The 14,992-nt window shown below is 35.9% G+C and overlaps 1 protein-coding gene across 1 annotated transcript; it reads right to left on the bottom strand.

The window, feature by feature from the left end:
- Positions 1-3,204: 3,204 nt before the first annotated feature.
- On the bottom strand, positions 3,205-3,926 carry LOC131655219 (protein MAINTENANCE OF MERISTEMS-like). Its single transcript, XM_058925109.1, has 2 exons — positions 3,734-3,926; positions 3,205-3,645 (listed from the first exon to the last, which is right to left on the bottom strand). Exons 1-2 carry the CDS (start codon positions 3,857-3,859, stop codon positions 3,214-3,216), a joined length of 558 nt encoding a protein of 185 aa, XP_058781092.1. The 5' UTR covers positions 3,860-3,926; the 3' UTR covers positions 3,205-3,213.
- Between the last annotated feature and the right edge of the window lie 11,066 nt (positions 3,927-14,992).

The raw sequence follows: 14,992 nt of genomic DNA, 5'->3' as shown, positions 1-14,992 counted from the left end.
CTTTCTATTTTTCTCTTGTTTTAGTTAAACTCTTACTGGAAATTTCTCTTAATGGGCTTACTAAGCCTTAACCCCACCTTTTCTCTTCCTAACACACTATTAGGCCCAATTACTAAATTTTATCATTTCACACCCAATCATCCAAAACACATGTATCACATATGTTCACAAAACACACAATTAATTAATTACTATATCACATAATAATTAATAAAAATAAACAATTAATAAATAACTAATAAATAAAAATTGGGGTGTTACACTACCTACCGCTTCTGTGGGTTAATATCCTTTCCAACTTGATTTTGATTAATACCAAATAAAGGCTATGAAAGAGATCACTAGCACAATAAATGCTAGGATGATAAAGAAGTACATAAATACCAGTATAGTTTTAGATACAATCATCATTACTGCAAGAAAAAAAATGATACGAAGAGAATTGTATAAACCTGAAAATGTCTTCGATTACATCCTTGCCATCTCACCCAAGTGCTGTTGGGTAATAACTTCTATATCTTTCCCCCCACTAATTATTGTGTTTCTAACTATTATTCAATTTACTCCTCTTTTCTAAACTTTTCTCTCTTTTCATTCTTCCATCGTAGGGGTGATTTTTGGCCATTTTTGGCTAGAAATCACCCCTCAACACCATTTTTTTCTTCTATTTTTATTTAAATTAGTGGTTATCCATATAGATTTGCTTATTCTCTGGTGTGTTTTTAAGTTTTCATCGTCTTGTGCGGTGTTTGTTGGTTTTCTCGTCTTAGTACGGTGTTTGTTGGTTTTCCCGTCTTAGTACGGTGTTTGTTGATTCAGATTGAAACATTTACTTCAAATCATTGCAGATTTGAGGAAGAGTTGGGCGTCGATGTTGCAGATCCAAAAGTATGAATATTTTGGTGACTTTTATTTTGTCATATTTGTATGCACTTTTATTTTGTCATATTTGTATGCACTTTCATATTTGTATGCACTTTCTAGGTGCTGCAAGATTGTTTGCAGATTCACCTTTTTCATTTTTTAGCGATCTTGAATTTTTAATGATTGATACATTTTTCAATTTGAATGAATGAATATCTTTTTAGTAAAAAAACATATGAAATATAATATATATATATATATATATATATATATATATATATATATATATATATATATATATATATATATATATATATATATATATATATTGAATTAGACTATATGAGCCTAAAACATAAATAAAATTCTATTATTTACTTTATAAAAGTAAGTTATTTTTTATTTAGAATATTGGAAAAATAAATTAACATCATAATTTTTTTTTAATAAAAAACAATGCTGTTTTTTAGACACACTACTTCGAAAAAATAAATAAATTTCACACAATGCATTTAATTTTCTTCATTTAATGCAAAATAGATAATATAATTATTAATGTATGCTCAATTAAATGGTCATTCATTAAAAATATTAAATAATTAATGCAAAAATAATTTTAAAATAAAGATATTAAATGCATTTAGATTTATTGACATTTGGTTATATTAAAGGCTAAAAACTTTAAAAGACTTTTGAATATAAATAAAGATATAGGAAGTACTCCCTCCATTCTTTATTATAAACAAAATTCCACTTTTTAGATATATTGAATAATTAATGTATTTAGACTACATATAATCCTAACACATTAATAATTCAATGTATCTAAAAAAAATGAAATTTTGCTTATAATAAAGAATAGAAAGAGTACTCATTTTTAAAGAAATAGAGATACAACTTTAGAAAGAGCATATGAGATAAGTTCTCGACCCATTCATAACTACAAGAATATAAGTATATATATTAGTATTATTAAATTTCAGCACTAAAAAAATAGAATGGAAATCAAATGTATTCCCAATTTTTTTCCAGTCAATTTTTCAAATCATTCGCATCATCTTCCTACAAAAGTAAATTGATGTTAGTAGTTGCATAATATTGCGATGAAGTTATGAAACAGTGTATTTGTGGACAACTATATACATGTAACAATTTTCAAATACCTTGATTTTATTCTGTCAAATAAAAATTTAATCAAAATAGAAAAAAAAAATTAATTCGTGTAATCGACATTTAACCCTCTTATCTCATTTTTACGATCATTTATTCTCTCGGTTAAACAATTTTCACTCAATGAATGAATATCTCGGATATGGAGAAGACAAAACATCTCACAATTGCCTACTTATTGAATGCATATTAAATTATCGAGTAAGGACCCACTCCATTTCTTAAAAAGAAATGGAAGGTCCATTACTATAGTTTTGTGTGCATAAAATTAAATAAATAATAAATATGTGTCACATATCTTAGAAATACGTGTAATATACACAAAACTATAGTAATTAAAAAAAAATGGAGTTTAAAAAATGGAGTGAATCCTTACTATAAATTACCATTAATATATTCATTATAGGTACAAATAAAAAAAGAAAATTTCTTTACCCACCTCCCTATGGGGGGTCACCCCCAGCGAAATTCCCAAACTACCCCTGCTTCGGAAATGAACTTCCGAAGCGCTTTTTTTTTAAAAAAATTTCCTTGATTCGGAAGTTCATCTCCGAAAACACCTCATGGGGGGTGCGTTCGGAGATGAACATCCGAAAACACCTCATGGGGGGTGAATTCGGAAGTTCATTTCCGAATTATGCAGAAATTGTGTTTTTTTTTATGTTTTTTCTTAAACGCAACCGCATTTTAATTAAACGTTACCGGCAAATAAAATAAACAATAGATAGACTGAAAACACTAATATGATAAATAAACAAAAAAAAATACTAATATGAAAATATTATATACAAACCGAAATAAATAAAAATAGAGTGCTAAATATACAATCCAAAATCAAAAAATGAATAAACCCCACCACTACTGGGTGTGCCTAACCCGCTCACCCTGGGCCCTCCTCTGCCGCCTGTACCCCGCCGCACGGCCCGCATCAGTGACGATCATCTCCATCACGGCGACTGCCTCTGGTCCGCCCTGATGAATGACACCTCGATGCAACGCGTCCCGCCCAAGCATCTCTATCCGCTGGCAGATCGGAAGGAGATCAATGGCGTGGTCATCCTCCGCCTGCCGGTTCTCCAGGATCTCCTCGTGTGCTGGCCTAGGAGCGCCGGGAACGTCGGGTCTCAAGAGAGGATGGGACACCCGGTAGAACCATGTGACGTACCCCTCCACACTGTGTCAGTCCTGGGTGACCCGCATGCGACGGTACTCCTCCGGTACCACATGATGCTGCCACTCCTCCCATATGGCAGTGAGCTGCACTCTGGTCACTGTGTCAGGAGCAGCCTCGAAGGGTGACCTGGGTATGATCTGCACGAACCCAAACTGCCGCATGCACCGCTCCGGGAGATACCGGACCATGATGCCGGTCCCGCATGCCAACCAGCCTGAATATAGAGCAACCCCGTCGAAGGGGACAACCTGAGCATAGTCGGCGAACGGCCTCCAGGTGACGTCGTCGTGCATCGTGCGGTCCAGGTACAGGCGGTATGGTCCCACCGCATCGTTCCCCCTCTGGAGGGCGTATCTGGCGGCCCTGGGCATGGCGTCAACGTACGCAGGATCGATGTGGAAGCCGTGGATGCGGGAGAAGTAGGAGATGATCCAGCTCTGAAACACAAATACGATAATGTATTAAAAATAAATACGAAACATAAATAAATAAATAAATACGAGAATGTGTTAAAATCAAACGTACCGTAAGCAGAGTGCAGGATCCGACCAGCTGCCTCGTCCTCCAGTTGGAGGCCTCATTCAGCTTCTGGTAGAGATATGCCAGAGTAGCTGCCCCCCAGTTCCACTGGTGAACGGTATCCAGGTCCATGAAATAGCGGAGGTAGGCCACGTCGACGTACCTGGCGCTCTTGTCCACAAAGCATGCAGCGCCTACCACATGCATGTACCAGCACCGAAGAGCGCAGCCGCGGTGGTACTTGTAACACCCCATATTTTCTAATTTTAATTTAATTGGAAATTAAATTATTAATTAGAGATAATTTAGTATTTGGTTGAATTATATGGAAAATGATGAGTTATTGGCATTGGGCCTAGAGTGGTGATTAGCAGAAGAGGGGGTGTTGACTAAGCAAGCCCATTATAATATTTTATTTTTCATAAAATAAAGGAATTGGGAAAAGAGGAGAGGAAAGGAGACAGACTCTGAGAAAGGGAGAACACGTGAAGTGAGAAGAGCCAAAGGGGAAGAAGATCTTCGAAGATTCGACTCTGAGGTAAGGGGGGATTCTTCGGGTTAGTATTCCTTATGTGATTGTAGGTAGTATGATTGATTAGGATTGTGGTCTAGTTCAATCGTACGTGTCGGGTTGGGAATTTTGTTAGGTTTTGATAATCTTGTATGAATTGACATGATTCTGTTGATACTTGTGATATATGATGTTAATACATGTCAATAACTTGTTTGAAATGTGTAATTGTGTGAAAATCAATGATAATTGTGTGTATGTTCGTATGTACCTGAAATTGGGGAAATGGGATATGGTAAATGCTGTCAAAATGGTGATTTTTGCTGTGCAGGTACGTAGGAACCGGTTCCCATGTGGGACGAACCGGTTCCCCCTTGTAAAAACAGAGAAATATGGATTCTGGGTAGCTGGGAACCGGTTCCCATGTAGGGACAACCCGGTTCCCCATAGTAAAAACCAGAGACGAGACTTTGAAGCTGCCAGGAACCGGTTCCCACGTAGGGACAACCCGGTTCCTGCAGCATTTTTCTAAAAATGTTTTATCTTTGAAAACTCATAACTTTTGATCTGAGTATCCGATTTATGTGCCGTTTTGGGCGTTGCGAAGCTAATGAGATGCTTTAACTGATGAATTGATAAATGGGCAGTAGCCGACTTTACTTTAAGAACTCAAATTAATTATTGATGATTGAAACATGGTATACGTATATGTGCTTATTCATATGACTATTGATGCATGTATTTATGTTGGTGATGGGATTATAATATCCAATGAATGATGTTGGTGTATAACATGTCGTAAATGATACATGCTGTGTGACTTACTGTTGAGTTGTCTTATATAATTAATACGTGGTGTGTAATGATGATAGATGTACGAAGTATGATGATGATGATTGGTGATTGTGAATATTAATATATTGTTAATATTAAAATGTTGGTTATGGTGGCAATTAACATTAATATGATGTGTATGTTAATTGTGATGATGTGATGTATGGATGTGAATGATTGAATGATGCTTATACATGTACATACTTGTTGTGACCTTATTGGTAAGAGGTGATAAGCGATGTTAAGCATCGGAATGATGATGATGTATAAAGATGTAAGTATGTGTCATGTGTGCATTATTCATAAATCATTTGCATTGGAAGGCTAATTCCCATTGTGCGGAGATTAGCGGGAAGTCATCGTGTGCCCATGTGGGGTGTGAGCGATGAGGCAGTAGTCGTGTGCCCATGTGGGGTGTGAGCGACTAAAGGGCAGTATCAAAGAGAGAAGTCCTGTGATATGATTCACGAATTTTTGGTACCACATGCATAGTGTCAGTCGAATCATATGCATTGGTTATAACATGATTGAATGAGATCCAGTGTTATGCCTTGGTGTGTTTTTACATGGTTGATGTATTAAAAAGATGTTGTTAATATGACTTGATCCTTGATGAAATTGATGAGTTGTGGGCCGATGGCCAATATTGTTGGATGATGCTTGCTTGTTGTAATAATTCCGATTATATGTATGATTGAGTGGATGATAATTACTATGAGATTTTATTGCTTATGATTGCATAATGCTTATTAATTCGAATGAAACTCACCCTTACTTTGATGATTTCAGATTAAGGATGTAGCGGCGTCTTGATTGGGTGAAGATAGCTTGTAAGCTAGCCCGTAGTTCGTGTCGAGTCATGCTCTGATTGTAACACTGGGGAACGATAGTTTAGAGACGAATTATTATGTCGGTCTTGTTGTTTTATGATTGTTTTAGAATAACTTGCATGGATAATGAATATGCAATGTTATGGATTATTGTCCGCTGTGTTGAACATGAATTGTAATTATGTTAAGTGGTTCCTCGTGTAGCATGACAAATGACTATGGTATTTTTCTGTTAAATAAGTTGTGACATCCTTGTATTTCATGTTTACTCTGATTATTATTCTATTTTCCGCGGGGGTTTAGAAGGGTGTTACAGTACTCCCTGAATAGGTCGTTACCCTCCTGCTCGGCCTCGACCGCCGCGTCCAGGTGGAACTCAAAATAGAGGCTCAGTGTGTTGAACCGGACATGAGGCCCAGAAGTCGAGACGCACTCCAGGTGAGCAACCTCGTGCGGCAGGCCCAAATAGTGCATCATCCACTCAATGGCCTCGACCCTCTGGATCTTGGAGTGGTCCAACAGCGGCCCCCTAATAGGCAGGTGGAGAAGACACTGGACATCATGCAAGGTGATCGTCAACTCCCCCACCGGCAAGTGGAAAGAAGACGTCTCCTTGTGCCAGCGCTCCACAAATGCCCCCTGCATGCCGGTGCTGATGGTGGTGTACCCGGTCATGCAGAGCCCGCAAAGCCCTGAACCTCGCACATGGTCGTTAAACCACTGAGCTGCTGGTTTAAACAGACCGAAAATCTTCCTGGAGTGGTTCACCATTTTCAATGGCTCTCTCTCCTGTTACAAAAAAAACAAATAAGCGAGAAATAAACGGTAAAATTATAAAAAATGGTGACAAATAAACGGCTAAGTTAAAAAAAATACCTCTCCCTCCCAGATCCGCCGAGCGACGTGATCCTGGTAGTGAATCAGCAGGGAAGTGTCAAAAGGCCCTCCCGAAAAGCTATCCACCTCCTGCTCCTCCTGCTCCTCCTCCTCCCCGACTGGAGGGTGAACATCCGGTATGAACTCCTCCTCCTCCTCATCCTCATCCTCCTTCTCTCGCTGGCGGGAAGAAGATACCCGAGCCAGCCTACTCCTAGAGCCTGAAGCAGATGAACTCTCCACCAAGTCCTGTGGAACGCGGACACGGCGTCCCCGTCCCTGCCCCCGTCCCTGGGTCGACGCCAGATGCGCCGCCGCCCGCTCGCGTCTAGCCGACGCAGTCTGGGACTCTCTCCCCTGTCTGATGCGTGCTGGCTGGTCTGACATGATCCTGTAAACAATCGAAATCGATTAATATGCGAGACAAATGAAAAAACAAAAAAAAATGAACTTCTGGTACAGTTCGGAAGTTCATTTCCGAAAACTGGGATGGAGGTGTTTTCGGAAATGAACTTCAGAAACACCCCCACGCAGAGCTTCTCTGCAACCTCCAATGGCAGACCCAAAAACCTAAACCGAATCCATTTTTTTGCCTACTAAACATCCTAATATCAGTACTAAGCTATCTTAATGTCATTTTTTCAGATTCTAAACACCCTAATATAGTTTAATCAAATAGATCTAAAACTTGAAAAAACAATGATAAACTTACCAATTAGTGTTTAATGATGAGTTTGGTTGAGTTTGGAAGAAGAGTTTGGCTACTTCACACTTGCTTCTGCAGAAATTTCGCCTATGGAAGTGTTTGATGATGATTAGGGTAAATGATTTGGGGGAGGGGGAGAGTTCTGCTTAATCTGCAGAACGCGTTTTATTTCGGAAGTTCATTTCCGAAATTGTAGTTTCGGAAATGAACTTCCGAAATAAGACATTTTTTTCAAAAAAAAGGCGCTTTCGGAGATGAACTTCCGAAAACGCCTTTTTCATGCATTTCGGAAGTTCATTTCCGAAGTCAGGGGTATAATGGGGTTTTCACCAGAGGTGGACTAGAAGATAGGGAGGTGGCCAAAGAATTTCTCAAAAAATATAATAACCAAGCATTTGGACTCTAGTAGTAAATAGCTCCTGCTAAGGACTCAATCCTTTTCTGGGTCGTGGGTCTTTTAGAAATATCTCCACCACCCCCTATTTCTCCAATAAACATACTATAATATCTAATTTCAATAAAAATGGGAAGAAACCAGTAAGGAGCGTACATTAGTGGTCAGGGCCGGTCCTGATTTTTTAGAAGTTCGGGGCTAATAATAAAAATGAACCCCTATTAAAAAATATTGAACAACTAACTTTAAAATTGATGATATAATAATTTAAATCTAATAATTTCATTCACAATCCATTTAATTATAAAAGTTAACTAAAAATAGTATTAGCTTTCTATTAATTTTATAATAGAAATAAAATTAAACAATATATATTTCTGTATTTCTATGTAAAAATAATAATACATCAAACCATTCTTCATCATGGAACGATGGAATCATGTTTCTACTTTAATGATAAAATTGTTATATATTTTTAATTTCAAAAAATATTTAACAATTAAAGTTGCCCAGTGGGATGGAGATCCAGATACTAATGTGCAGCGTTTCCATTCCTTTATAACTAATGTCGTATTGTATTTTTAACTTTTGGCAGTTGACAAAAAGAAACAACAAAAATATTATAACTAATGTCGTATTGTATTTTTAACTTTTAGCAGTTGACAAAAAGAAACAACAAAAATATTACACAAGCCTCGCATCAAAGGATCGAACATTCAACCTTAAAGATAAAGTGAGACTTGAACAACCGCTGGGGCAGTGAAGCAACAATGCAATTGTTTCAACAAATATATATATATATATATATATATATATATATATATATATATATATATATATATATATATATATATATATATATATATAACAACATTTATCATATTACTAAGTCCACCATCCAAGTTTTTGAGGCCCTATTTTTTTTTTAGGCCTGAACTATGGGACTGATTGTCCTGATTCAGGGTCGGCTCTGTTAATGGGTGATTATCGTTTATTATTTTATATTAAAAAAACACAATTAGTAATTATAATATAAGGATTTAACTATAAAACAGAAAAAAAATCATTATTCATTAATTTAGTGATTCAATTATGCCGACCACCTATGTATAATGCAGAATTCATTAACATTTTTAGTAATACAAAAATTATAACCAAAATAAAAACTATGTTGAAGTCAAACGTAGTTATAGGTATTCAATCTAACAGTAAGTACATGTCATGTGTTGTTATTGTATTAGAATTTCTGTATGCAACCGACAAAGAAACCAACGATAAGCGGACACTAACCCAACATCCAACACACTTTTACCATCACTTTCTCTCATTCTCTCTCTATGAAATGCTTCCGAGGATTGTTTGGCACCAACAAAAAAGAATAAAATTTTCTTATAAGAAAAAAAAATTTCAATGAGGAAAATAATAAAAACACTAATGCAGTCATGATTAATCAACCAATCATCCTTAAAGATTAAAGGGTAAATAAAAACTTACAAAATACCGAATGTCCGAAATAGTAGATTCACCAAAGTTTTTACAAGAATAGTTGCTTAACACATATGAGAACTTTTCTTTGATTTGTTAAGGAAAAGTCTAAAAATTGCAGAAAGTCTTTTTTAGATGAGTAAATGATTTTAACAGAGTTTAAAATGGTATATTTTATTTATTAACTACTTGTATTAAATGTAATGAAAATTAAAATAATTGACTTTTCTAAGAAATAAAATGTATGTTTTTTTTGAAAATACTTGTATTCAATGCATTGGAAGTTTAAATTATTGATTCATTTAAAGAATATTTTCTACATTTGAAATCTTTAACCAATGCCCCTAGGGCACTCGTTAGCATGACACTAAAATTAAAGATAAAGCTAACATGTATCCCAAGGACACATGTTAAGAAACTTAAATATAAAAAATTTGTATTAAAAAATGTAATAAACACATTAATTATCAACTTTTAATGAAAACAACGCACAATTTCTAAGAAAAAATATCTACATTTAACTCTTAACATGTGCCCTTAAGACACATGTTAACATTACCTTAAAATTAATTACAGCTCTCTTCATAAAAAACGACACCATTTTATTAATATTTATTTTTAAATTAAATAAACTATATTTTAAAGGTTAAAATGAGAACGAAAATAAACCAACCCAAACTTCTTCATCCCCTATATATAGTAATAGAGTAAGGGAATTTCTCAGTACACCCATACATGGTGAAAAATATCCTTGAAAATCTCAAAATACCTTTCGGATATGCATATCCGAACGCACCCTTTTCACATTTTTAAGATGTTTCGGATATGCATATCCGAAACACCTTTTTTCCAAATTTTATAATTTAGACGTGAGAATTAAAATATAAGAGGTTTTTTCGCATATGCATAATCGAAAACACCCTAAACCAGTTTCAGATATGCACATGCGAAATATGTGTGTGTAATAGAAATAAAAAATACGTAGACTAAAATAAAATATCAAAATATAGTAATTATTGTTCTGATAAATGCAAAATGTAGAAATATTACAACACAAAAAAAAAGTCATAAAACATAGGCTACTACTAATGTTGAGTATGCCTAATCCTAACCCTTGCGACCTCCTCTGCCTCCTATACGCCACCGCAAAGGACGCCTCACTGACCTTCCTCTGCACCACCCTCCTGAATGACCCCTCTGTCCAATTCCTCCTGCCCAATCAACTGTATCCGCTGACATATTGACAGGAGCTCAGTGGCATGGTCATCCTCGACATGCTGGTTCTCCAAGAGCTCCTTATGCGCTGGCCTAGGTGGACGCCCAGGAGCATCGGGTGTCAGATAGGATGTGACACTTGAAAAACCATGTCACATATCCATCTACAGAGTGCCAGCTCTGGGTGGCCAGCATCCCCTGATACTCCTCTAACACCAAATGATGCTCCCAGTCTTGAAAGATAGCAGTGAGATCTCAGCGGATAATGGGGTCAAGAGTAACCGTAAAAGGAGATCTCGGTATCATCTACACACGTCCAAACTGTCTCATGCACCACTCTGGCAGATATTTTATTGTTTGACCAACAATTTGAAGTGATCTCTGATTTATCCTATAAATTGGACATGAAAGGGGGTTAAAGCTTTGAAATGAATATTCTAGTTGGCTGAGACTCAGGATTAAGAATGTGATTAACAAAATCTAATATTCCTCTTATATATTTTCTCTGTTCCAAAATAATTGTCACATTTAAAAAAAATTATTTATCTCAAAATATTTGTCACTATTTTAGATTACCAATACAATTTTATTTCTAATTTTCCAATTATACCTGTAATAAATATTCTTATTTTTTTTTACTTATCATTAATACTAATTTAATTACACCAATAGTTGATAAGATAAGTTGGTAAAGTTATTATTACCTCTCTTTCATTTATAACGATTTCTTAATATGTGTGAAAGTGTCGACTATGACAATTATTTTTGGGATGGAGGAAGTATAATATTTGTCTCTAGACTAATTAAGAAATTGTAAAGAGTTAATTTGCGGGGATAAATATTTAATTACTAATGAATTTTCATTAAATATTACTCCCTCCGTTTTTTATTATAAGTCGTTTTGGAAAAAAATTGTATTTAAATATAAGTCGATTTACAATTCCAATAAATAATTAATGCTATTTTTCCTATTATATCCTTAAATATTTATTATTCTCTCTCCTTTCAATTATATAAATTTATCTTCCACATGTCATTAATGAAGGATAATTTTGTAAAAACCTTCATAATTTCTCATTTTCATACAACAATTATTATTTTTCTTAATCTGTGTGAAAAGTCTAAAACGACTTATAATAAAAAACGAAGGGAGTATATGAAATGAGTGAAAACATATATTAGTGATGTCAATTAATAAGGTCAAATAAGGAGTACACGAAAAAGTTCAAAATTAGGCTCATTTATAACATAATTTTCTTATTAATTTTACAACTTTTTTTATTTTACAATTTTCTCAAAGCAACTTTAAAATGCAAAGTAGAAAAGAAATAACAACTTAAGAGCAACGTCTTGTCTTCTTGCAATGGATAATTAACAAGTGACACCTTCTGTCGCGCCAGGATTCAGCAATAGGCACATGGGGTGGTGAGAAGAAGAAACTTCATCTTCACTCAACTCTTTCCTTCACAGGTTTTGTTCTTCGTGATTTTTCTCTAATAGAAGTTGGGCTATTTCTTCAATCTTCAAGTGTTGCTTTTATAGATGCATGAGCTAGGATTTTTTCATTTGTCTTGGATCATGGGCTTGAGAGTAAATCAAATCAGGTCCAAGGTAAAAGCAGCAAAGTTCCCTCCTTTTCTTCTCTTTCGTATATCATGAAAATCAGGTATAAACATTTGGGGGGAGTGTAGTAGGGAAAATTGCTGCAGCAGAGGAGCATACGACGCTTGTCCTTTTGTTGCATGGCACACATGTAGTGGGTGTACTACGTACTACCTTTTGTCTTGTAGTGCCTTTGTTCTTATCCATTCAAAACAGTTCTCCTTCCAATACATATTTCAACTATGTATGTCGCAGGAATCATAGTTTGTTGTTTCTCTTTTCCTCTGAGTTGATTCTAGCCTTTTGCTTTCTTTTTTACTCTTAGATATTGTTCCCGACTGTTATATGCCTGAGCTCATCAAAACAAACCTTGTAAAAAGCAACAAACACATAAAACTATAAAAGAGAGCACATATTGCACTCCTTGTAAACTACTCTAAAAACAATAAAATGCAATAAATTGAGCTATTAAATGATAAAACAAAAAAGATATAAATAAGAATTATGACTTGTAATAGCTCAGAAAATGTGGGTTATTTGCACCTCGGCCTCGATCTATTTAGTGAAATAATCCACAACAACAATAAGATATTTAAGTTGTCCCGGTGTCGGGGTGAAGGACCCGAAGATATCCATCCCCTGATGCATAAATATCCATCGTGATGTTTAATATGTTTAGTTCGGTGGCTATGGCATTGAAAACTTCCTCGTGCCACTAACACTGGTCGCATTTTTTTACGTATTATTGGGTATTCTAGATCATGGTCGGCCAATAATACCCCTCTTTAGAACATTCTTAACTAGATCCCTTACCCCCCAGGTGTTGCCCTCCATTTTCCTCATACTCTTCCAGGGGTGTAATCGACCTTTACTTTCCATAAGCACCTCAACAATGGTGTAGACAAACCCCTTTTATACAAAGTCTCTCAAACCATAGTGTACCCATCTAACTTTCTTTTCCCCATAGTTTCTTTGGATGGATCTGATGGAAGGATTCGAATTCGAGAATCGATATATGTTAAATCGGGGTCATCTAAGAAAGTGGATCTACGTCATATACAAGTGCTACCATATTAACTTTAAATTCAACACTTGGGATAATTCTAATTTATTGAACGAAATGTTGGTTAATATCGAGACTTCTATTGTTGGATAGCCGGAATAGGACATTGGCTCAGGAGTTTTCCTCACGTGGCACATGGATAATCTTGAATGCTTTATGCCCTGCAAACTTGTCAACATCCAGCTTGAGGTACCAATATAGCAAATGATCCTTTTCTTGGGCTTCTCCCCTTATTTGGGAAACAACCAATCAATTGGTAGTTTGTTTGTAGCATCATGTATTCGGCCCCAATATCCCCCGCGAGCATGGTCTTGGCGAAGACAACCTCATATTCATCTTGGTTGCTGGTGGTTAGAAACTCGAACCTTACAAACACTTCCACAACCAAACCAAAACTATATTCTAAAATCTCACCCGCACCATTTCCCTTGCTATTAGATGAACGATCCTGAAGACTATCTATATACGATCTGGTTGTAGGGGCACGAGAGTCATTTTGGCTAGGAATTCAGCGAACAATTGGGTTTTCAAAGATTTCATTTCCTCAAAGGACACTTCAAACTCAGATAACTCAGTGCCCAACTTTGTTAAACACCCGGCCATATCTGGTTGATATATCATATGTTTTAGTGGTAAAACTGTCTGAACCACTATGAAATGTGTGAGGAAAAACTGTCAGAGCTTACAAGATGCTATTATTAAAACCAAGGGTGCCTTATTTATCTTATGGTACTACGTTGGCTTTTGAAATGAATTAAACTGGGCTTTAGTTGGTTTGCGATTCTCTAATCAGGACGACCCTTACTGCCTCCTCAATGACAACTAAGTTTAGGTACAAGACTTCTCCCGGAATTGGTCACCTGAGTACCGTAGATGTAGCTAAAGTCCTTTTCACGAATTCAAACGCCTCTTCACAATTAACCAACCATTCAAATCAATCTTTTCCTTCAACATTATATAAAAAGGTAAAGTGTGTTATGCAAACTTTGAAATAAATCTATCGAAGGAAGTCAACATATCGTTTAACCTCTAAACATCCTTCTTCGATGTCAGTGAATTCATTTTGACCACTGCCTCACATTTATCTGAGTTTGTTTCAATTTCCCGCTCAGTCAAATAGAAACCTAAGAATTTGTCGACCCTTACCCCGAAAGTGCATTTCTCCAAGTTGAGACACATATTATATGTCAGACCGTCTTGAACACCCGCTGAAGGTGTTGGGCATGAAGCTCCTCCTGATTAGACTTTACGATCATATAATCCATAATCCATGTACACTTCAAGTTATCCCCTATCTCTTCTTGGAAGATCTTGTTCATCATTCTCTCGTAGATAGCACCAGCAATTTTTAACGCAAAAGACATGACATTGAATTGGTAATTGACATGCTCGGTATTGAAAACTGTCTTTATCTATTTGGGTCCGTACATAGGTATTTAGTTATTTCCCAAATAGACGTCCTTAAATGAGAGCAATTGATATCCGATTGAATTATCTACAAATTTATCAATGTTCGAGAGCGGGTTGAAATCTTTTGGGCAAGGCCTTTTAAGATTCGGAAGCGGGTAAGAATCAGGTGCGGGTTAAAATCTTTTGAGTAAGACCTTTTAAGATTTGTATAATTAACACATATCCCTTATTTTCTATCAGAACCACGTTGGACAACCACTCTATATACTTGACTTTGAAAATGAATTTGGGTCTAATAGGCTCCTAATAGTACTAACAGTGACTTCTACTTTTCTGGGA

The sequence above is a fragment of the Vicia villosa genome, linkage group LG3 (assembly GCF_029867415.1).
Source record: "Vicia villosa cultivar HV-30 ecotype Madison, WI linkage group LG3, Vvil1.0, whole genome shotgun sequence".
NCBI classification, from domain to species: Eukaryota; Viridiplantae; Streptophyta; class Magnoliopsida; order Fabales; family Fabaceae; genus Vicia; species Vicia villosa.
This window is presented reverse-complemented; position numbering and strand designations above follow the sequence as displayed.

Excerpts from the sequence above, each read along its gene's own strand:
- LOC131655219 (XM_058925109.1), bottom strand. The coding sequence starts at position 3,859 with ATGGACCTGGATACCGTTCACCAGTGGAACTGGGGGGCAGCTACTCTG. Across the intron at positions 3,646-3,733 it reads GATCCTGCACTCTGCTTACG|AGCTGGATCATCTCCTACTT; the intron begins GTACGTTTGATT and ends TTTGTGTTTCAG.